Here is a 23279-nt window from a genome sequence, read left to right as displayed (position 1 = left end):
AACCGGTATTCATGTGAACTTCAAGTTAACCCCTAGCTAGAGATTGACAACGCATGCATTGTACGTGTACTGGTTATTTAAAGAAAAAGAATGTCAACAATGAAAGTGAAACTACGGTAAATCATTTGATTACTAATTCGATGCACATATAAATCATCCTTATATGGTTAAAAACAATGAGAAACATCTATTTTTAATCTATAAAATAAAATCAAACAGACCTATAAAAATGCAATTGCACGTGTTGGTTTAATCTATTCGTATCTTTATTTTTGTTCACATCGCTTATATGGTCATCTCAGGTCAAATCGATAGTTAATTGGATGGCGTCTGGACTAAAATACACACGAAACGAACCTATATATTATCTACCACATGCTCTGCAAACTGTTTATTTTAGACTTTTGATAGTTTGGATAAATGTTTTACATTGTTATAAATCAAATATGAGAATTTGAGTCAAATCAGTGACCATGAATTTGACAGCTAGTGCCCCTTTAATAATAATGATGTTTTTGTCCAAGGCGGATAACTCTGGCCTCACAACTTTTTGGAACTTTTGGTCCTCGGCGATCTTCAACTTTGTAGTTGTAATGGCTTTCAAACTTTTTACATCTGAGCATAGTTTTGTGTGGACGTAGCGCGCGTATGGCGTATACAAATATTTGTTAACCTGTCACCTTTTGATGGCTATTATTCGTTTGTTTCTCTGTCCTTCATTTTCTCCCATTTATCTGTGTATTTATTGTAACCCTGTCGTGTAATGTTGTGATTTTAATGTTATAATTAACACTGCCATCAAAGCGGGAGGTTTGGCATGCCACAAAACCAGATTCAACCCACCATTTTTTCATAAAATGCCCTGTACCAAGTCAGGAAAATGGCAGTTGTTACATTATAGTTCGTTTCTCTGTGTGTTACGTTTCGGTATTGTATCTCTGTTGTGTCGTAGTTCTTTTATATCTGATACGTTTCCCTCAGTTTTAGTTTGTAACCCGGATTTGTTTTTTCTCTATCGATTTTTGAATTTTGAACAGCAGTATACTACTGTTGCCTTTATTCTACATTTTCAAAATCAATGAATTTGAATATCACTTTTTATCTTGTTTTAGAATAAATAGAGATATACTTGGCATTATTTAATTTTTGTAATTAATAGATAAACATGTATCATATGTAAGAATATATAGAATAAGAAATATTCAGATAAGCCAGCAAAATACATCATGTACATTGTATAAAGGAGAGAAATTGTCTGTTAACGCTAATTGTAAAATAATTCTAAGTACTCGGCGGTGACATTTCTATAATATTGGAGGCGGTTGAGGTCGTTTTCCTTTTCCAAATTATATACCCAAACAACAGTAGGACAGCAACTGCCAAAATACCGACAACAGCATACAGGACATTTGTTGTTGAATCTAAAATAACAATGAAATAATATTATTGCCAAAATATATATAACCTGTGTTTTATCATTTGATTTTGCCATTTAATTAGGAACGCATGTTTTCTTTTTTTTCAAAAAGACCTAATAGTTCAACAGTAAAAAGTAAAATAACAAAAATACTGAATCCGAGGAAAATGCAAAATGGAAAGTCCCTAATTAAATGGCAAAATCAAATGATAAAACACAGATTATATTATATCGACCCAGTGGTTGTAAGTAAACTCAATAATATATAATTCAAGCATAGATTATCAACACTTGTAAATTATTACATTGTACAACCACTGCTTTAGATATATGACCTTTATTTAGCTAATACAATGATATAGTTGTTTCTTCTGTTAATTATACTGATGATCATTGGAACCATTTCTAATTTAACAAAAAAACTACGAATTTAAAAACAAGATTTTACAGAAAACAATTATGAGCCTTTGATTAACATGAATCTTATATGTATATTGAGATAACATTGATTTGTTAAAGCAGGTTGCAAAAAATTCAAATTGGCTTCCCGATATTATCATACCTGTTGTAGAACTTGTTTGAGGTGAAGATGTAGCGCTTAGTTTACCTGACATGTCTGTCAGATAGCTGTGACAAGTTGGTAATCCATTTGGAATATGTTGGCTGGACCTCTCGAATGATTCATTCAACATTAACGCCATACCTTCTACCATATGTTCATCAATGTGACAATGCATGAACCACACGCCTGGGTTAGCAGCTTTTATTTTAATTATCACATATCCTCCGTATGGTACCACTATTGTATCTTTGCGTACAGCATCAACTGTATTAATACCAGGGATGTTTTTGTAATCATTCCAAGACGAATTTCTCCATCGTGCATTATTACAACTGCTATTGATATTCGGAAGTGTATTACTGCATTGTATATCTTCTGTAAAAGTAAAATTTCCGTCAATGGAAACCTTAGGAAATTCCATTTTAAGAACTTTGTAAGTATGGCCATGCATATGAATAGGATGCGGAATGAAAGCTCCGGTACCAAGATTAAGTAAAACCATAATGACGTCTGACCCAGTTTTTAGGTTAAGTGAATGGCTACAGTGACAAGTTTCTTCATCAGTGCATTTACTACAGTCGGTATCAACCTCAGATGGCTGTGTAAGAGCGGATACGGTTGGCCAACGAAATATTCGACCATTTATGGATGAATCACCTTTTGGGAAACCGAAATTCAAGAAATGTAATGCTGTTTCGGTTGACTCTTGTTTAGTCTTGAAAGCAAAAAAGTTTTCATCTTGTACAATTCCCCTGTCTTTCAAATTATTAACAGGAACGCAAATTATGTCTTTTTCGTGAGGGTAGGTTTCAAACGGACAATTGAGGACTCGACTTTTATTATTATATTCGTAAACCTTTGCTGGCAGATTATTACTGTTAGAAACATTAAGAAACCCAAGTCCAATATACGGTTTAATTGTTAGTTTTTTGGACGAGAGGATGCTGACAGTAATGTTATATATTCCCTCATCTGCATAATCTAGATCGAGTTCAAAATCGTATCGTTCAGCAGGATATATAATGATTTTATCAACGACAATGGGAACAACTTCAAAACCATCGGTTTCTGTAACATTCAACTTTAAACCAGGTATAGAAAATAAAAGTACATGCATTGAACCTACGCCTATCAGTCTAAACAGACATCGATCCCCTTTTGTAACATGAAATATTACTAGAGGTGCAAGGTTATCTTTTAACTCTCCTCTTCCATTAATCAAAATAGAATTTGGAGATTTAACCTCATCTTTCACATTTGCATATAGCAGGTCCATTGCGTTATACAGATGATTCCATTCTTGTATTTGAACAATATGTTGGAATTCAAACGGTACTGGGTCCCTTTTTCTGAGAACAATAAATGCACCGTACATGCCCATATCTCGTTGATTACCAACGTGTGAGTGATACCAGTAGGAGCCACCAAATGTCGGTTGGAAGGTGTAATTAAAAGTCTGTCCTGGTAGTATCGGACATTGAGAAACAAATGCCACACCATCCATTGCTGGCCATCCAAGTTGGTCAATACCGTGCCAGTGAATAGTTACAGCTTCATTAATCATATGGTTTCTAACTAGAATTGTTATTTTCTGGTTTTCATAAATGATAATAGATGGTCCGGGCATTGATCCATTTGCAGTAATTAAATGTCTTGTATGATTCCAACCGTCAGCAGTTATTATATCATCTATAGAGACGGGGCCGTTTATTGCTGTATTTATTGAATAAATTGCCCGATCCTTTACGTACACTTGACTGATGTTTCCTGCGCCAATCATCGTAAAAGCTGATTTTATATCTAGTGATGTAAAACAGTGAGCAGCATTCTCATCACAATGAAAGCAAACAACGGTACTAATCAGTCCATATACGATACAGAGAACAGCACTTAAAGCCTGAAAATGTACAGGAAATAACATATATGTATGATAGTCACAAACACATATTTCCGTTGTATGATCTTTTTATGTACCAGATTATGGTTTTATTTAATCATTGACTTTTTGAATGTATCCTTTAGGTTAATATACAAACGTTTTGTTTATTTAAAAATAAACAGCAAGTTGAGATCATGTGCATTCTTAGAAATGCACATTTTGTAAATCTCAGTATTCTTAATATTCTTATGATAAAAAAACGGTGATATAAGGAGATTTTCAAATATCTTTCATCGATTAGTAAGAACAAACAAAAACCGAGAAAATGGCATAATTTCTAAAAAAAGGAGCGAGGATTCGTACGATAATTTGAGTAAGATCCTGCTTTCTTTGTATTTATTACTCCAGCTTCAACCACACAACACATATGAGAGGGACGAAAGATACCAAAGGGACAGTCAAACTCATAAATCTAAAACAAACTGACAACGCCATGGCTAAAAATGAAAAAGACAAACAGAAAAACAATAGTACACATGACACAACATAGAAAACTAAAGAATAAACAACACGAACCCCACCAAAAACTAGGGGTGATCTCAGGTGCTCCGGAAGGGTAAGCAGATCCTGCTCCACATGCGGCACCCGTCGTGTTGCTTATGTGATTACAAATCCGGTAAATAGTCTAATTCGGTAGGTCAAATTCATGAAAGGGAAGGGGATTGTAGTTACGACGTGAGGAACATATCCGATATCATTTGTGAAATGGTTATTCCATAACGGTCAACCAACTCGTGATGGCGTCCGTAAAATTTACGAAGGGATGATTTCAACTTCACCATTTGGAACTCTTGATTTAATAGCTTCCTTGTGAGCAGTAACCCTCTATCAAGAAAATCATGATAGGAAATGCAAGCACGGGAATATCGTATCAATTGAGAGATATATACCCCGTATGCAGGTGCTGCTGGAATGTTGCTACTTAGAAATGGAAAGTTCACAATTGGAAAGCTGAAATCATCTCTTTTGTCGTAAAGTTTTGTCTTCAACCGACCCTCATTGTCAATTTCTAGATGTAAGTCAAGATATGAAGCTGACTTAACTGTATCTGTAGTATCCTTTATCTCCAATTCGATGGGATAGATGCGTTCCACATAGTCACCAAATCTTGAATTGTTTAGTGAAAGAACGTCATCTATATAGCGGAAAGTAGAGTTAAAGGATATTGCTAACTTCTTATCTTTCTTCCTAAGAAGTTCCTGTATGAAGTCAGCCTCATAATAATAAAGAAACAAGTCAGCAAGTAGAGGGGCACAGTTTGTTCCCATTGGTATGCCGACAGTCTGCTGAAAAACACGTCCTCCGAACGTAACAAATATGTTGTCGCTGACGGCCACGAAGTAGCACAATAGTGTTAAAAATGGAGTTAAAATCAATCAATCAACTAACGTAATGACTTCATCAATTCACCAGTGGCGCTATATCAAAAAGCATCAACGCCAAATTAAACGCGAAGTTCAAAAGCAGTTAAAACAGAAAACATATAAGACTAGCCCTGTAGGTGTTGATAAAACATATTCAAGTTAGTATTTCGAATAATATAGCATACAGGTAAGGTATGCATTAAAGATATTACTAGGTTGGTGACGCTCCATACAACGAAACCTCTACCAGCATTGGTATTGAACAAATGATTATAAGATCTCATCAAAGATACCCGGCGCAATATGAGTATGCCATACATGCTTGCTATCAATATAAGACGCATAAGTGCTGCTTCAACCTACACAGTAAGATGGCTAAAACAAATATGAATCTACATTTTGTATACTGTCATAAGTATTTACTATACACATACAAGTAGTTTCATTTATTATATGTATGCTGTTCCCTTCATGATATTCTGAACAGAACCGCTTGAAATCGGTCGTAGCATAGGGTTTATTTCAAATGATAAATTTTAAGTAATAGTCAATGTTAAATGTTCGAATAAAAGCACTGCAATATAAGCACAACATGTATCATAATAAGTAACGTATTTCTTATGGCCAAAAACAGTTGAGAACAATCGAAGTTAAGGTGAGAGGTACGTAAATGAACGCCTCTAGCGGAAAACGGGAAAATCGACGTCTGTTGTTATGGGAGTTATCTCCCGTACACCAGAAAAAATGTTTTCAAGATGTCGGAATATGTTCCGCTTCGTCGGAATAATGGTCAATTTGGTCAGGAACATATATATTAACTGTTCCCAGATTTGGTGGAAGAGTATTGAATGCACCTCATCAAATTTATCAAAAATTAAAAAGTATGTAAATAAAATATCTTGTCACAGTTAAACAGTGCTTTACTCCCATGATATAAAAGTAACTTGGCTTGTCGTGATAGTCGGAGAGTGAGCTGACCAACTTAAACCATGCAAGAACTGATATTCACCATAATGTTTCTACAAAACTGTTTAAAAGAACAAAGAATCGGTCTCGGAAGTATTTTGTATATGCATTGGGGTAACTGAACATACATTAACATACTACATGCTGGGAATCGGCACAGATCAGACAGACTGAGACTTAACTTGAAAATCGGGAATGTTGATACGGGACGTGAAAACGAAATGAAATATTGATTATAATATTATAAACATGTACATACATTACACACATACACTCACAAAATAACAAATTAAAGCTTACACTATACAGTGTCATTTTATTATTTTGAAATTCGATCCATAGCAAAAATAGCCACAGACAGTTTTTATTCGGTCATTTTTGCATTCAAAGAAATTAATTTGTGTCTCGAAACAATTGTGAAAACGTCTAGGACGTATTCAATCTTCGACAAAAATTAGGATAATTCTGATACTCTTGATTTGATATTCCTGTTGTATATAACTATTTTCACATTTAAATATAACCATATGGATGTTCATACAAACAAAAAACCTTTTTTTTACAGTGCTTTCTTTCACGTCCGCGATATGGTCTATAAATAGAATTTTGAAAATGAAAGTACTAGTAAAAACTTTACACATTGCTTTTCACTCTAGTTGAATTGAATGGAACATTGGGAATTACAAGCTTCCAGCATGAAAATGCGGTAAGGGTAAAATAAAGATCCGCTGCATGAAAATTACTCTTTATCACCACTTGAACAATAAAATAATTTGCAAAGTATATTATGCTAAAGATTTAGAAATTTCTGCGTGCATCAATCAATTCATTTTAAAAAACGAAAAATTTCGTAATTACTTATTTCGATTAAAGTTGATGTTAAAATTACGAGGCACATAATGCCGTTGGCGATGTCCAATCGCTGCAACAGCAAATTAATACTTTAAAACTTCCTCGAAGACGGTTCTTCAAATCACATGCAGAATTTTTTATTCTGTACATTGTTAGCATGATCATTACATCTCGCAAATAGTACGGCGGCTTCTTAAAAAATTGTGCACATCCTGCTACAAGCATTAAACTTGGCACACAAATTTAGACTGGATACTAGTACATTTATCAGAACGTCATCTAATGTGTGTTCAAAGTCCGTGTTGAATAATATATAAATAACACATAGCTGAGAAAGAGTAGAGCGGAGTGTTACCCCGAGGAAACAGTGTCAACTGCGGAGAAGCCAAGGTTGACAATGCTTTTTCAAAGGGTATTTTTTTTTTGGTGTACACGAATAGCACACAGTACAGTTTGACGAAAACCCCGACTAATAAAAATATCAAAAGATAAATAAGTTGGAATGGTTGAAATATATATTATATACATTTGTTTTTAAGTATTCACATCTGTGCCGTCACTATAATAATGGACAAAAAAAAAACATAGGGGGGAAAAGTAGGGATAATGTGCATCAAACTTCAAAAACTATTTTTGTTCGGCTTTTGCCTATAATTTGACTTTATTCAACATCTCCTTTTGTGTCATAAACACACCATTTTAGTTTCCAAATGACCAGTACTATAATTGTAATTGAAGTATGTGTTCATGTTTGTGTTCTGTTCTCGTGCCATTGAAACATAATTTTATATATTTTATATGCATGTATCGGCTGAATAAAATTAAATTTGTGTTTTATAATGCATCCGCCGTAACAGAGAGGCATTAAGTTTTACACTTGTCTGTCCGTCCGTCCGTCCGTCCGTCCCAAAAAAGGTTTCTGTTCTCTAACTTTACTTTGCCTCAACCAAATGTTAGGAAACTTATACACAACGCTTTACACTGATTTAGTTTAAATTATTAAAACCGTTTAAACTAGAAATAAATAATAGGATCTTGTATAATCACTGAAAAACATAATAATAGATAACTCGTCATTTTTTCAGACATGATAATATGCTCTATAGCGCATTAGTAGTGCTGAAAAAAATAATGAAGCGGTCGTTGGCTGATATAGCCTTGACGTTGCGTAATCCTTTTGGCGACGTCATGATTTTTTCCTCTTTTCCGATCAACAACACCCTTTCAAAGGCTGATATATAAAAAAGGAGTTCGGTGACCCCTTGAAAATTATATATCAAAAGAAAGGAAAATAGTACCTTAAAAACATTTAATTTTTATAGAAAAATCGTAGGATTGGTTTTAACAGCAGAATAAATAAAGCTTAAATTTTACTATTTTTCGTTGAAATTTGACGTTATGTCTATGTACTTTATGTTGTTTCCTTACCATTTTCAAATGTCTGGAACTCGGAAACTAGATCGGTTACCAACTTAATTTTTTCGATTTTTCATTATCTTTTTAGAAGTTCTACGTGCATACAATTTCTTTTAAAAATTGCAGGACAATCCATTTACGTACCTGTTACCTTAAAAAGCTTTTGTTTCGTTTCCTAAAATGTAGACAAATGAATTTAGAAAAAAACAAACCTAACAGTCTACAGTAGTAGGAGTCAATAATAAGGTAAAGAATTGTATTTTTCAAATCCTTGAAATCAATTGGTATTTTAACAAAAATATTGGAATACGTGTTGACTAAATTTGAAACGTCATCTTAATTCGAGGAATAGCTATGCACGATTAATATATTGACAAAACAATATCTCACAAAACATATGAGACAGCTACCCACCAACACATACGAAAATGCATATAACTTTTACCATCATTCTGCAACTTTTGCTGTGTTTTCATCCTAAGAGACTTGTAATCTAAACGATATCTTACATACAATGTTCACTTGATTTATGCTTGGGTAGCATCAAAGATACCAACAGGAACACGGAAGCGTTTGTAATATGTAATTACACCATATAATTTCCATCTTACGTCATTAATTATCATCATCAACATCCCAGGACCTACACCTCACATTTCCTGTTAATGTTTGTTTTTAGAAAAAGCACATGTTATATCTTTTCTGTGACTTAATGAAATAAAGAAAAAAACATATTTCCCTTTTACAAAATTCACTAAGAGACAGAGACAAGGACCAACGTGCTTTTAGTCAAATGATATACATTAATCTGTTCTGTTCTATTTCTATTCCTTAATATGTATGTATGTTGTATGCAAATAAGTTCGTTGGAAGTACTTGATAAATTGCATGCTTATATTGGTGATTTTGAATCTGTTCAAAGTTTTGATTTTTCTACCCTGTATACCACATTACCTCACATTCTCATTAAGAAAAAATTCACACACCTAATTAAATGGGCATTCAAAAAATCAGAATGTGAATATATATGTTCAAACTCTTTTAGGTCATTTTTTAGTAGCAATAAACAAAAAAACTATGTTAATTGGACATGCTTTGATACTATATATGCCCTTGAATTTTTACTAGATAACATTTTTTGTTCGCTTTGGGGATTCCGTATATCGTCAGATTATCGGAATTCCAATGGGGACTAACTGTGCACCACTTATTGCGGACCTTTTTTTGTATTGTTATGAGTTACAATTTATGACAAAAATAAGCAAAGACCCATCGAAACAACATCTGATAAACAAATTTAATAATACTTTTAGATATTTGGATGATATTTTGGCTCTCAGTAATGACGACTTCAGTATGTATATTAATGAAATTTATCCTGTTGAACTTACTTTAAATAAAGCTAATACTAATAATGACCACTACCCTTTTCTCGATCTTGATATCTATATCACTAATGGAAAGCTGAATACTAAAATTTATGATAAAAGGGATGATTTTTCATTTCCTATCGTTAATTATCCGTTTTTAGATGGTGACGTTCCCTTGTCACCATCTTACGGTGTTTATATATCTCAACTTGTACGATTCGCTCGTGTATGTAACAATGTTTTAGATTTTAACGAGAGAAATTTATGTATTCCTGAAAAATTATTACACCATGGTTTTCGATATCACAAACTAGTCAAAACATTTACTAAATTTTATCATCGGTATAAAGACATTATTCGTAAATATAGCTCAACATGCAGACTTTTAATACGTTCAGGTATTTCACATCCAATTTTTTATGGTAATATTCTTTATAAAGCACAAAGGTGTCAGTATTCACCTCAGAAACTTACAAGACCTTTGAATAGACTTATTAAGAAGGGATATAATTACGATACTGTTGTCAAGTCATTAAAGATTGCATATTTTGGCGTTAATATTGAGTCACTGATAAGGTCTTTGCATCGGAACTAAACACATTTATTCTAAAAACAGTTGTTGGCATGACACGGGTTATGTTCTTCTCATATATGTTATGATGGTATGATACTAAACCCCTAACGGGAAGGATTGTGCCTGATGTTCATATGATGAAATCATAATCTTTCAGTCAGTTTAGTTGAAGTCTGGAGCTGGCATGTCAGTTAACTGCTAGTAGTCTGTTGTTATTTATGTATTATTGTCATTTTGTTTATTTTCTTTGGTTACATCTTCTGACATCAGACTCGGATTTCTCTTGAACTGAATTTTAATGTGCGTATTGTTATGCGTTTACTTTACTACATTGGTTAGAGGTATAGGGGGAGGGTTGAGATCTCACAAACATGTTTAACCCCGCCGCATTTTTGCGCCTGTCCCAAGTCAGGAGCCTCTGGCCTTTGTTAGTCTTGTATTATTTTAATTTTAGTTTCTTGTGTACAATTTGGAAATTAGTATGGCGTTCATTATCACTGGACTAGTATATATTTGTTTAGGGGCCAGCTGAAGGACACCTCCGGGTGCGGGAATTTCTCGCTACATTGATGACCTGTTGGTGACCCTCTGCTGTTGTTTTTTATTTGGGCGGGTTGTTGTCTCTTTGACACATTCCCCATTTCCATTCTCAATTTTATCTAATCTGATATATGTACTTTTTATGAATGTAACATCCTTTAAACCAAAAGATTATTTGTTTAGGGTCAAAGAATTTCTTTAAATTGATATACACGTAGTTTAAATAGAAATACGCATATGCTGAGTAGTACTATTATTAATATGTGTACACAAATAGAACCATTCTAAGAAGGCGTGTCTAAATGTAATAAGTCACGCCCGATTATCTTTTAATAAATTGAACCTCACCTTAAAGACCTATACCGGGTTAATAAGTTCTAGGTACAATAAGTGAACAAAAAAGTTTCTTTACAACATGATATCGTCCCAGGTATCTTAGGTAATTATTTTGCCTTGAATAACAATGGCAAATGCATGAACAGGTTTGTAAGTTATCACAATTGTTTTTATAATTTTTTTAATATTTGAAAGATAAAAGTTACCATTACATACATGAATATTTAAAACTTTTGTCAGCTTCAAATATCCTTTGAATTTGTTAACCTGACAAGCGAAAAAAAATATTTTCAAGGAGAATATAATAAGGTCATACCTTATGTTAAATTGAGAATGGAAACGAGGAATGTGTCAAAGAGACAACAACACGACCAAAGAGCAGAAACATCCGAAGGCCATCAATATTTAAGTATGTATATACACCTGACTGGGAGCTTTGCATGTTCGATCCAATTGACATTAATATGAAAAACATGAAAAGGGACAAAAATCAATAAATATTTTAAATCAGTTAAGAAAACAAAGATGGAAAGATATTTTAAAATATGCTGGTATGAAAAATACGTGTAACCTCTAAAAATTAAAGTAGCCTAGGTAATATAAAACATGATACCTACAGTGTTGTACATAAAGACAACTACATGCAGTAAGTCATTCTTATCATGTTGGTATGTTATTCTATTAATTCTTCTAGTTGGTAGATTGATGTCTGAATTTGTCAATGTGATGAATACAGTACACACAAGGGGAATGTTGTGTTGCACTTGTAAAACTTTTCTAATTTTAAGCAAGTCTTCCTAATCAATATTTCACCATCAACCTTGATTTTATTTATTTCTTTTTCAGGTATTGGTGTAAAACGCTTTAAATATTAAGTTTATTTACTTGTATTACCGTTTGTATTTAAAAATATATTTTTGGACAAAAGAAATTATATAATGATACATAATTTCAATCAAGATAATAACAGTTGTATGAACAAAATTATTAAATCGTTATATTTATTATTAATCAAATTATTTATAGAAAACGTTTAATATATTCAATTTACTTTTTAACGCCACCATATATAACCATATATATATATATATATATATATAAATGTTTAAGACATGACAGTTTATGATTGATATGGGCATTATAATTTTATAATACGTAATTTTATTCAAGATATCGACAGATGTATTAGAAAAATAAAATAAAAATTAAGACTTACCATAACTAATTCCATTGCCGGATGCTAGCAGTTCCGGTTGCCTTTTGTGAATGAAATACACTATATCTAAGAGTGGGGCATTATATATGCTATTCTGTAATAGTTTTTGTCGGGAGATTACCGATTCTTTATTTTTAAATACTTTTCTAAGAAAGGCGTTTCTTCATTTATTTTCATTCATATGGAAAACATGTTGCATTATATTTGGGAATGTTTAATCAAAGTACTGAAGTACTGAACATCAGAGGACCTCAAGTTGTGTTGAATTATTGATAAATGACAGGTGTTTATATTATACCTACCAGACAGATATGTTCACCATACAATATAGTACAAATATTAAATATAATATGCTATCATATCTGAGATACTGACTTGAACTAGGAAACTTAACTTTGTGAATTATCAATGATTACTTGGTCAAATGAGAACTGTTAGATTGGCATTATGACCATATATATGCACACATACAAAAATCGTTAGCGTATAACTTATAATAGAGAATCAACATAGCAAACAATTCTTCGAGTAGCTATATAGTCACTCACTGAACTATGAAAAAGAGGTTCAAGACAATCATATCAAAACAGATAAATTGTAATATTGTGGCTAATTAAAAAATAAAGTGGGAAAAAATATATTGCTTTGGCGAAAAAAATAATTGACCCAGGGGAAACTTTGGGGCTAAAGATACCAGATGAACAGCAAACTCATAAATGGAAAATAAACTTACAATTCCATGACTGAAAAAGACATGCATTCAAATAAAAGTACACTAGAAACAACATAGAAAACTAAAGACTGAGCAACACGAACCCCACCAAAACAGGTGATCTCAGGTGCTCCGGATGGGTAAGCAGATCCTGCTCTACAAATGGCATTAATTAACAATGTTTGTACATGTAGTATCAAGGTCTTTTTTTCTGAAACATTTAGCTTTTGGATCAATTGCTAATTAAATGGATGTTAACACAGCAAGATTACTATCCCTTATTCTAGATTTTTGTTGCAGTCAACACAAACTCTTTAAATGTTCATAAATAGCTTCACTGAGTTACATTTGTATCTTGGTTTTATTGTAACATAGTCAATCATTTATCCATTATATTTTTTTTTAAATTAGCAGCTATACATGTACATTGTAGGTTCTGTTTTCTAATAAGGTCTTTCCACCTTTCCGTGGAAAGACCTATTGATTTTGTTCTGATTATTATTTTTTTTTTCTTGCGTAATTTTGTTGTTTCAAAAGATGTCGCTTAGATATTTGGAATATGATATCGTATAGTTTATACGCTTTAAAACTGACAACCGTGCAGTAAGAGTTATCTCCCCAAACACTGTTTTTCTTGTGGCCACTACTCCTTCGCAACCGTAAAAGATTACAACAAATTTATTTTACCAAATTGCTCGTTACATCTTCAGGATTCGGAGTTTAGTTTTAACAGAAGCTATCCTGATACTCCATATGAGAGTTATTCCCCCTTATGTATTTGATATAAGTGATTTGCATTTCTAACTCACCAGGTAAACCATAAGTGATAGAGACCTAGGGTCTTTTAATTTGAGATCCTTGGTCCAAAAAAAATGAAAATTAGATCAAGGTCAAGGGTCAAGGTCATATTCTAAATTTTTTATTTTGGCTTATTTTTACTTATTTTCAAAACCTTATAACATATCTACATCTTATTTTCACTAAATTGTTAGTTGCGACATGCCGTTACTTATAAATTTTTGTTGAAAGGGTGCGTAAACAATAAATAAAATTTTTGGCCAATCTTATATTTAGAATTATGCGTAAAGTCATATAACTCATTAACCATACATAATAAAGACCTAGGGTCTTTTGATTTGAGATCCTTGGTTTATGACCTTGAAATTGAGGTCAAGGTCATATGTAATTTGCTTTAAATTCCTATTTATATATTACAAAGCCATAGGAACTGACACTTTAGATTGATTTTTAATATTTTGATAATAAAATAGATCTTCACTTGTGGAAAGACCTTCAATTGTTCTTTGAACAATTGGTTTTTAATTATTAAATGGTTCATTGTAAATATTACAATGTATTATATGTAGATAGCCATTTGCTAATGATGGTATTTTTGTTAATTGAATATCACAACATTTGGATAGTTTTTCAACTGTTAGGTTTTTTTTACTTTGTTCTGGATTTAATACTTTGGATACCACTGGTTTAGCAATGAGAACATTTTGCACTATACATATAGAACACAACTACCATATGAATGTGTCGGTCCTTTGTAAGAAACCTGTAAAACAGGCCTTGTAATTTTTTGGTGTATATCTTGATTTCCCGATTGTACATTGATGTGGCCATTAGTTTTCTTGTATATATTGTTTAACATTTGACATTTCATGGCTATTTCTAACTGATTTATGTATAGTTTTTTTCTGATTGTAAAAATGTTGTATGGTTATAAGCTTTATTTCTTTTTCATCATTTTGTCTAGAGCTGGTGTCTGATTTATACCAATCATACCTCCCTTTTCTTTTTTTATGAATAATGACAACAGTTTGGTTTTAATTTTCATTTATGTATGTACATGTAACATTATAAAACAGTATATATACATGTATAATCTCATTCCATCATTAATATTGGTCATTGTCGGTATATATTTATCTTTAAGTTTAACAATGTACTGTGAAAGAGCTATCTTCTAACATATACTTAGTATATAATGGTTATTGTGAAACCACTGATTCAAAGGACAAGTTTCACTTATTGCCCAAAATAGCCTAAACTATAAAACTCCAAAAAGTTCTCAATTTGGTTCGTAATTTGGGTCTATTTCAACAGTCTTAACACTCAATAAATCAGTTCTTTTCATAAAAGTACATTTTATGTTCCAAATTTGTCAAAATGTGATGATTTTGGGCAATTTTCAGACCTGAAAGCTTTAAGCCTTTAGGAATAAAGATTTGGCCGCTACCTACATGTACCATCCAAAATGTTTTGTAACCAAAAGAATCCAAATCTGATATATATAATTCATCAATATAAAAACTTTTTAGATCTTGGATGACAGCCAAGTTTAATTATGCCAAAAACAATTAAAGTTTTACCATAGTTTAATCTGTGGTATAATTTTCGAATAGAAAAATAAAGATGGCAAGACCTGAACGATGCCGCCGAATTTTTTTAAGTAACATACGAACAACAGAGTCAGTGTGGGGCCACTAAGCTAAACTGCCCGCTTTGCACCAGCCAATATAAATGAATGCCTAGGGTGGGAATCGAACCCACATACACCAACTCTGTTGTCCCTATATTTTTTTTAAAAATAAACAAAAAATTGTCAAGAACAAATTTAAAAATATAGCGCTCATAGGTTTGTCTCAATAAAGATTTGCTTAGTTTGCTCATGCAGTATCCCAATATTGCTCTCAATAGTATAAATAGGCTCATGTGTGCTCAAATAACCATTAAGATTAGTCTCAATATTGATATATATCTAACTCAATTGAGTAGATCTTAATGTAGCTCAAATTTTACTCAACATATAACTGATCATATTTGCTCAATTTAAGATCTCATGGGTGCTCATAGATTAAGTTAACTGATTGTATTTCTCATAGATATAACTAATCATATTTGCTCAATTCAAGTTCTCATATGCACATATGCATGTATGTGTGAACAAATGTCTAATATAAGTTACTAAAATTTGACATGGATATGGTTACACATTTAAATTAAATAATGCTGTAGAGAATGATAAGCACAAGTATGTCATCAAATTATCATATAATTTTGGCGATACATGTCATGTATGGTCAAAATAATACAATACTACAAGCTAAGGAAGACTTAAAAAACAGGACAGTTAATCTATATTTATATCTCCAAAACTGTAAGGTTTCTCCCAATATATCTATAGTAATTCAGTAAAATTATGTGATTAACCCAATTTCTGACATTTCAGTGTAAAGTAAGACTCTTGATTTCACGAGCAAGAGTCTTTATACACTCAAAAAGAGTCCAACTCTATAGGAAGAAGAAAAAGTCTTCTCTGAATATTATATAAACAATAAATTCAACCAATAATTATATATTAGAATTACTTACATAGACATAGTCAAAGTCATTACAAATTCCGCGTATTTTCCAGTCAAGGGGACATATTCGGTATCTGGATGATTCATTCCAACTCCGATTCGTCCCAACAAATTCGTGCCAAGTTGCTTGGTCAATTCGTTCCAACTTTTTCAAAAACTGGTCAGTTCGTTCCAACTTATTCAAGAATAATATTCAACAATATCAGAGACATATTACATGTAATAATGATATAAATCAGTTAGAACAAATTGCTTAGTCTGTTTAATAATAAACTAAATCAGTTGGAACGAATTGACAATTGACTTTGTACGAATTGTCCAAATCTGGAACGAACTGGCTTGGAACGAATCGGACTTGGAACGAATTGACTAGCATTCACATATTCACATATACTATTGCAACAAACTAAGTCGGAGAAGAAGCGAAAATCCGCAGTATCTTAAAAAACAGAAAATAGTTCCGTGTGTGTGTCCAAGTGATCAATCTACTTGTTATTTACGAAGAAAATAAATTTAACTCAAAAAATTGTTGAGATTTTTATAAAAACAAATTGTTGTTATAAAAAATACACAAATAGTAACCTTATCTTTAAAGGCCTTGCAGGTTCTTCTTACTCCTACCCAATCTGCTGGTATTTTCAAAATGGCTGCGGGGGAGTGACCTGATAATTTATTTTAATATTATTTCCTGGTTTTGCTACGTTAATATTATAGACAAATATATGCTAAAAACGGTTTAAAAAGGTTACTCCAAATCAAATAATTGAAATATAATTACCTTTCTGTGTATAAATGTGTGAATTGATTTCCTCTCGATTTTCTACACGCTCGTTCTTGCCCTCTTGCGCACTCGTGGTATTCATCCGCAACAACAATTTTTTGATATTGAAGATCGTTTGATTAAAATACAAATATTTCTAACGACAAAACATTTTCATATTATAAATTTTGCATTAAGAAAAATTAAAAAAACTGAGTATCCATTGAAAACATGAATTTAAAAGAAGTGATACGGAATTTTATTCTGCACTATATAGGTCCGCGGGTCTATAATGTCGGTTATTATTCCAAAACTAATTATATATGCATCTCTTTGATCTTTGCGCGAATTGAAAAGTAGGCGATGGCAATACACCCGAGGCCCCTCAGGGGCCTCTGATGTAAAAATACAAACCTACAAAAATAGATTATATATAAAGGTGAAAGGGATTATTCATGGGTGAAATAGGAGTTGGAACTCAACTGAGTTCAGTTCATTCAATGTGGTAACAATAAACGGAAATACGATTAGACAGTTAAGTAACGACCAAACTCGTAGTTTTTAAAATATGTGAAAGAAGCAACCACATTGCATAATTTCTTTGTTTTTGCAGGCATTCAACTGAATTAATATACAGGTTTCTATATATATAGACTTTAGTTTTTTATTTCTAAAAAAAAAGGAATCAGTAAACTCAGAATATAAGATTGTTAAAAGCCCCCGCATTCAACTGAATTTTTGTTTGTTTGTTGAAATGACCGACGATTTGATACAAACAACAGTTTTATGGTTTATTACATTTTATACTATAAAAAAGAAGATGTGGTATGATTGCCAATGAGACAACTATCCACAAAAGACCAAAATGACACAGACATTAACAATTATAGGTCACCGTACGGCCTTCAACAATGAGCAAAGCCCATACCGCATAGTGAGCTTTAAAAGACCCTGATAAGACCATGTAAAACAATTCAAACGAGAAAACCAACGGCCTTATTTATGTAAAAAAATGAACGATAAACAAATATGTAACACGTAAACAAACGACAACCACTGAATTACAGGCTCCTGACTTGGGACAGGCACATAAATAAATAATGTGGTGGGTTTAAACATGTTAGCGGGATCCCAACCCTCCCCTAACCTGGGATAGCGGTATAACAGTACAACATCAGAACGAACTATAAAAATCAGTAAACACCTTTCTTTACACTGCAGATTTCCATATAAATCCAATTATAACCATGTTTCATTTTGTGGTTGCTACTTTTTTGGACAAGGTATTACACAATATAATTGATACATGTATGTCATTACCTACAACTCATAAAAGATAAGCTAATCATTACAATTAAATGAACACCTTTTTAAATATTATAACAAAGGAAACCCCTATCAAACAATAGTATACGTAGTTGGTAAACTTTTAAAACAGAAGACACATTTAAAAATGTTTACAACAAAGGCGTAAATAAAAGAAGTTTAACTATTCCCCGAGGGTCACCAGAGGATACGACGAATATATTTAAATTGAAAGCGTCTCCTTGTCAACTTTTTGTTTTGACCGTCGGTTTTGTAACTCTGTAAATTTTAGTCCTGCAGACGAATGTATTTGCTATGACAAGACATGTTTGTTAATAGTGTCATCCTAGGTAAAACCCATCTTTTTGTGGAGGCATTCTAAGTAAAAATTTAACACAAGCATTCGAAAAATGTATTTTAGTCACTAGTATTTTACTTGGAAGCATCTCCTTGTCAACTTTTTGTTTCGACCGTCGTACTTTATTTGGACTTTTAAACTTTTTTAGATTCGAGTCTTTTGAAGACGAAACGCGCGTCTGGCGTAAAAAACAAAGTTTAATCCTGGTATCTATGATGAGTTTATTTATGATTTATCAGTGATGCCTATTTAATTTTCCGAAAGATGTTCTCCAGATATTTGTGTAATTCGATATTCCGTATGATCGAGCTAACCTCGAATATTCGATTACTTATTGACAAAAAATAATCATTCAATAAAATTACTAGTTATCGTCTGATAAAACATAAGGTTAAACAGTGTTTTCATTGTGTTTTATAGGGTTTATATGGCACACACACATGACCACACATCGTTCTTTTGAGTTTCGCCTGCATTCTAGCTATATGTAAAGGTATTAGGGATGGTATAATTGTCAATTAGGTAACTATTAACTAGACATGTAGTATCTTGCACATAAAATATTTTATAGAATCATTATGATATATAATAGTTTAGGACCTCAAATCGAAATCCGGTAAATTTATCATTTGGTGATAAAAAACTCCTTTTATAGCTAACTATGCGGTATGGAATTTGCTCATTGTTGAAGGCCGAACGATGATCTATAGTTGTTAATGTCTGTGTCATTTTGGTCTTTTGTGGATAGTTGTCTCATTGGCAATCATACCACATCTTCTTTTTTATATCATCATTGATACCAGGAGTGAAATTTTATATTTAAGCCAGACGCTCGTTTTGTCTACAAAAGACTCATCAGTGACGCTCGAATAAAAAATGTTAAAAAGGCCAAATAAAAGACGAAGTTGAAGAGCATTGAGGACCAAAAATTCCTAAAAGTTTAGCCAATTACGGTTATCTATTTCTTAGGTAGAAAAGCCTTAGTATTTCAAAAAGCAAGTTCACAAAGTATCAATATTGGCCCAATTATTCTGCAGATGTTAACCTCAATTACAAAAATAAACATCTGCTGACACAATACTAAGTAGGTAAAATTATCTGACAAAAAAATAATCCACAAGTTTTGAAACATTAGAACAATTATGATGTCATTATGACTTCTTAGTCATTCACTAATATGAAGTCAACAATAGTTTTTACAAAATTCTTAACAATTGCTTCAAACGACATTACACCCTGTGTAAGACTATCATTTATTGGACGGATGTGTTTCGGAGCCATTTTTGAATACAAATATCGTAACATCATCTGAAAAGTTGGAAACTTCAAATGTTCAGTTTTCTTTAGAGTTTACAAAGACGAAAGATAACAAACGAATATACATTCAAATCTAAAATAAGCTACTGAACAGTTAGAAAATAGATGTAACAGATCGTTATTGACTGCAAACGATATGTCTGAATAGAAATAAAGGTTTTATTTCAAAATTGATATATTTAAGTACATAGCAAAGAACCAAATACAAAATGTAAAGGAAGCCAACACAATCATTCGAACTGCGACCTTTTTCGTAGTCAGTATGACTTATCGAACAATATTATTACCTACGTGTTTAGATACAGCCAGTGTATAGTAATGAAAATAGTCATGATATAAAAAAAGATGTAGTATAATTGTCAATGAGACAACTCTCCAGAAGAGATCAAATGACACAGGTATTCACAGCTATATGTCAGCCTTCAACAATGAGCAAAACTCATACCGCATACTCAACTTGAATTGGCCCCGAAAATACAAATATGTATCACATCATCAATCGACAACAACTAGAATACAGGCTCCTGATATAGGACAATCACATACATATAGAATGTTGCGGGTTTAAACATGTTAGCGGAATATCAACCCTCCGCCTAACATGGGACAGTGGTGTAACAGTACAACATGTTGTTGGTTAAATATATACCTTAGTAAAAAGCGTTGATACATCATTTACAGGTTTCATACGTTTTATCTGTACTCACCGTTATAATCCGAGCATTTAGTACAGAAAATATTAAGATATAAAAGAACTTGTATATTAATCTTAAGAGATGTTTATTTATTTAATAAAAAGAACATTATTTTCTATTGTAAATACAACAACTATCTAACTGGTGTTATAATTGATTTAATTCCGGATCATGGTTGGCGAGGTGGGACACTTTTGGTTAAGGAACCTACCAAATCAAACTCACAACTTGACGTTTTGTTTTTAACTGAAAATGACACATGCCAGGGAAAACCGTTGGTCTAAGTCTATATATTTTTTTAATAGATGTTTATTGTTATTGTATTTCAAAAATGCATTCCATATCATGATATCAGTTATGTTAATGAACTTTTTGTGAAATCCGGAATCCACTTTAGTTACTTTGTTGAACATAAAGAATTTCTATTTTAAATTTACGACAATAAAAAGAAAGCATGTATAATGAAACATATAGATTTAAAATGAAGGTTACCCGGAAATGATCATATTCTATAGGTCTGTAACATTATGTTTAAAGAACTGTAAAAGTATATAGAAAAAATGTGACATGCGATTATTCCCTAATACGCCTAGGAATATTAGTGAAACTTATATTCTTGACTATAGGATGGGCTTTGCTCATGGTTGAAGGCCGTACGGTGAGCTATAGTTGTTAATGTCTGCGTCATTTTGGTCTTTTGTGGATAGTTGTCTCATTGGCAATCATACTAAATCTTCTTTTTTATATAGGAGTTTGTAAAAGAAAAAAGATGGTGTTGGCTTGCTTGTAGATCAAACTCAGCCGAAATCGATGATTTAATTTGACATAATTTCCGGAATCGAACCTTCCTTGTTTAAATTTGATATTGGCCACAGGCCTCGACAAAACAAGTTTTACTCTTATTTTAATTGTTTGAGACTGACGTCGTTTGCAACAATATTTACCGTGGTCGAGGCTTGTTGCCACCTACAAAAATAACGTTTGCTATTATCAAATTAATTCAGAGTTCATTTCAATGTTTAAATATAACACATAGAACGTTTATTTTGTTATAATTAGCCCGATCTTTGCTCTGAAAAAAAAACAACAAAAAAACCGGGCAGTTTTGAATTAGAGCTGTAGCTTTTATCAGTAAAACTCTACATCCAGCAGATCGATATAGTTGTCAACATCAAATACACATTTCCCGTCAGGTACACGTATTTGGTTTTATAAATGATGAAATTGTCGAAATGTAACCTCCGTGTAATGTAATCTCTGTTGGCGTTGACGCTTTAGTGAAAAGCGCTTTCTTTCACGTTCGACATATGACATGCGAAGTTAACACTTTAAATCATTACTTTGGAATGGGGAAATACATTACAGAACCGTGAACAATTACATCTGTTGCAATTCATGGGACATAAGAAGAAACCATGTGATACTCTAAATATATTACACAGTGGTTTTAATTTACAGATGATTTTCAATATTTTTTTTATTAGAATACAAAAAATACGACATCAACTGAGAGGGCATGGTGTATATTGCATGTAACATTTATAACCAATACACAGAACATTTTTTTTTGTTGGCAAATGAAAACTATAATAAAAATGAAACAAAACTATCCGACACTTTAATAGATCTTCAAGGTAACTTCAAATAAATATCTGATATTCACACGGGATGAGGTTTATAATACACCTTATCGCTATTCCCGGCTGACCCGATAATCTTTCCTTCTTAAACTATTGACGTCAAACAACAATCACTTTTCCATTGTGGCGTCAGATATTTTGTATTATGACGTCAAAAAGTTTACAGGAATCTTTGTGATGTTCAGTAATGGCGGGCAAATAGCGATAAGGTGTATGGTAAAACTGTATACAATAATCAGTTGTTAACTTAGTCCCTTTTTGGTGGTGTCTTTTAAAATTGACTGAGATTATGCGACAACCAATCAAAAACAAATGGCTGCTTACTATGAATTACGTATATATGAGATATTTTTATATTTTTGATTTTTCCTGGTTTTTGTTGTGGCTCGGATACGGGGTTCGTGCTCAATCTGTTTTTATCTTTTGTTATTACTGTTTGTCTTTTTGTCGCCTCTCTTTTTTTTTTATTGTGTTGTATGGTTTTATTGGACTAATGATTTATTATTCCCCCCACCCCCTAGTATTTTTGGAGACTTTACTAACATTTTCAATGACAACACATGCAATTT

General features: G+C 32.3%; 1 protein-coding gene across 1 annotated transcript; it reads right to left on the bottom strand.

The window, feature by feature from the left end:
* Positions 1-1168: 1168 nt before the first annotated feature.
* LOC139494984 (uncharacterized) lies at positions 1169-12623 on the bottom strand. The gene is made up of 3 exons (XM_071283103.1): positions 12553-12623; positions 1980-3876; positions 1169-1421 (listed from the first exon to the last, which is right to left on the bottom strand). Exons 1-3 carry the CDS (start codon positions 12565-12567, stop codon positions 1282-1284), a joined length of 2052 nt encoding a protein of 683 aa, XP_071139204.1. The 5' UTR covers positions 12568-12623; the 3' UTR covers positions 1169-1281.
* Positions 12624-23279: the final 10656 nt, after the last annotated feature.

This window comes from Mytilus edulis, chromosome 11 (genome assembly GCF_963676685.1).
Source record: "Mytilus edulis chromosome 11, xbMytEdul2.2, whole genome shotgun sequence".
Taxonomy (NCBI): Eukaryota; Metazoa; Mollusca; class Bivalvia; order Mytilida; family Mytilidae; genus Mytilus; species Mytilus edulis.
This window is presented reverse-complemented; position numbering and strand designations above follow the sequence as displayed.

Coding starts and splice junctions, on each gene's coding strand:
- LOC139494984 (XM_071283103.1), bottom strand. Junction 1,422..1,979: donor TCAAACAAGTTCTACAACAG/GTATGATAATAT, acceptor TTGTTATTTTAG/ATTCAACAACAAATGTCCTG.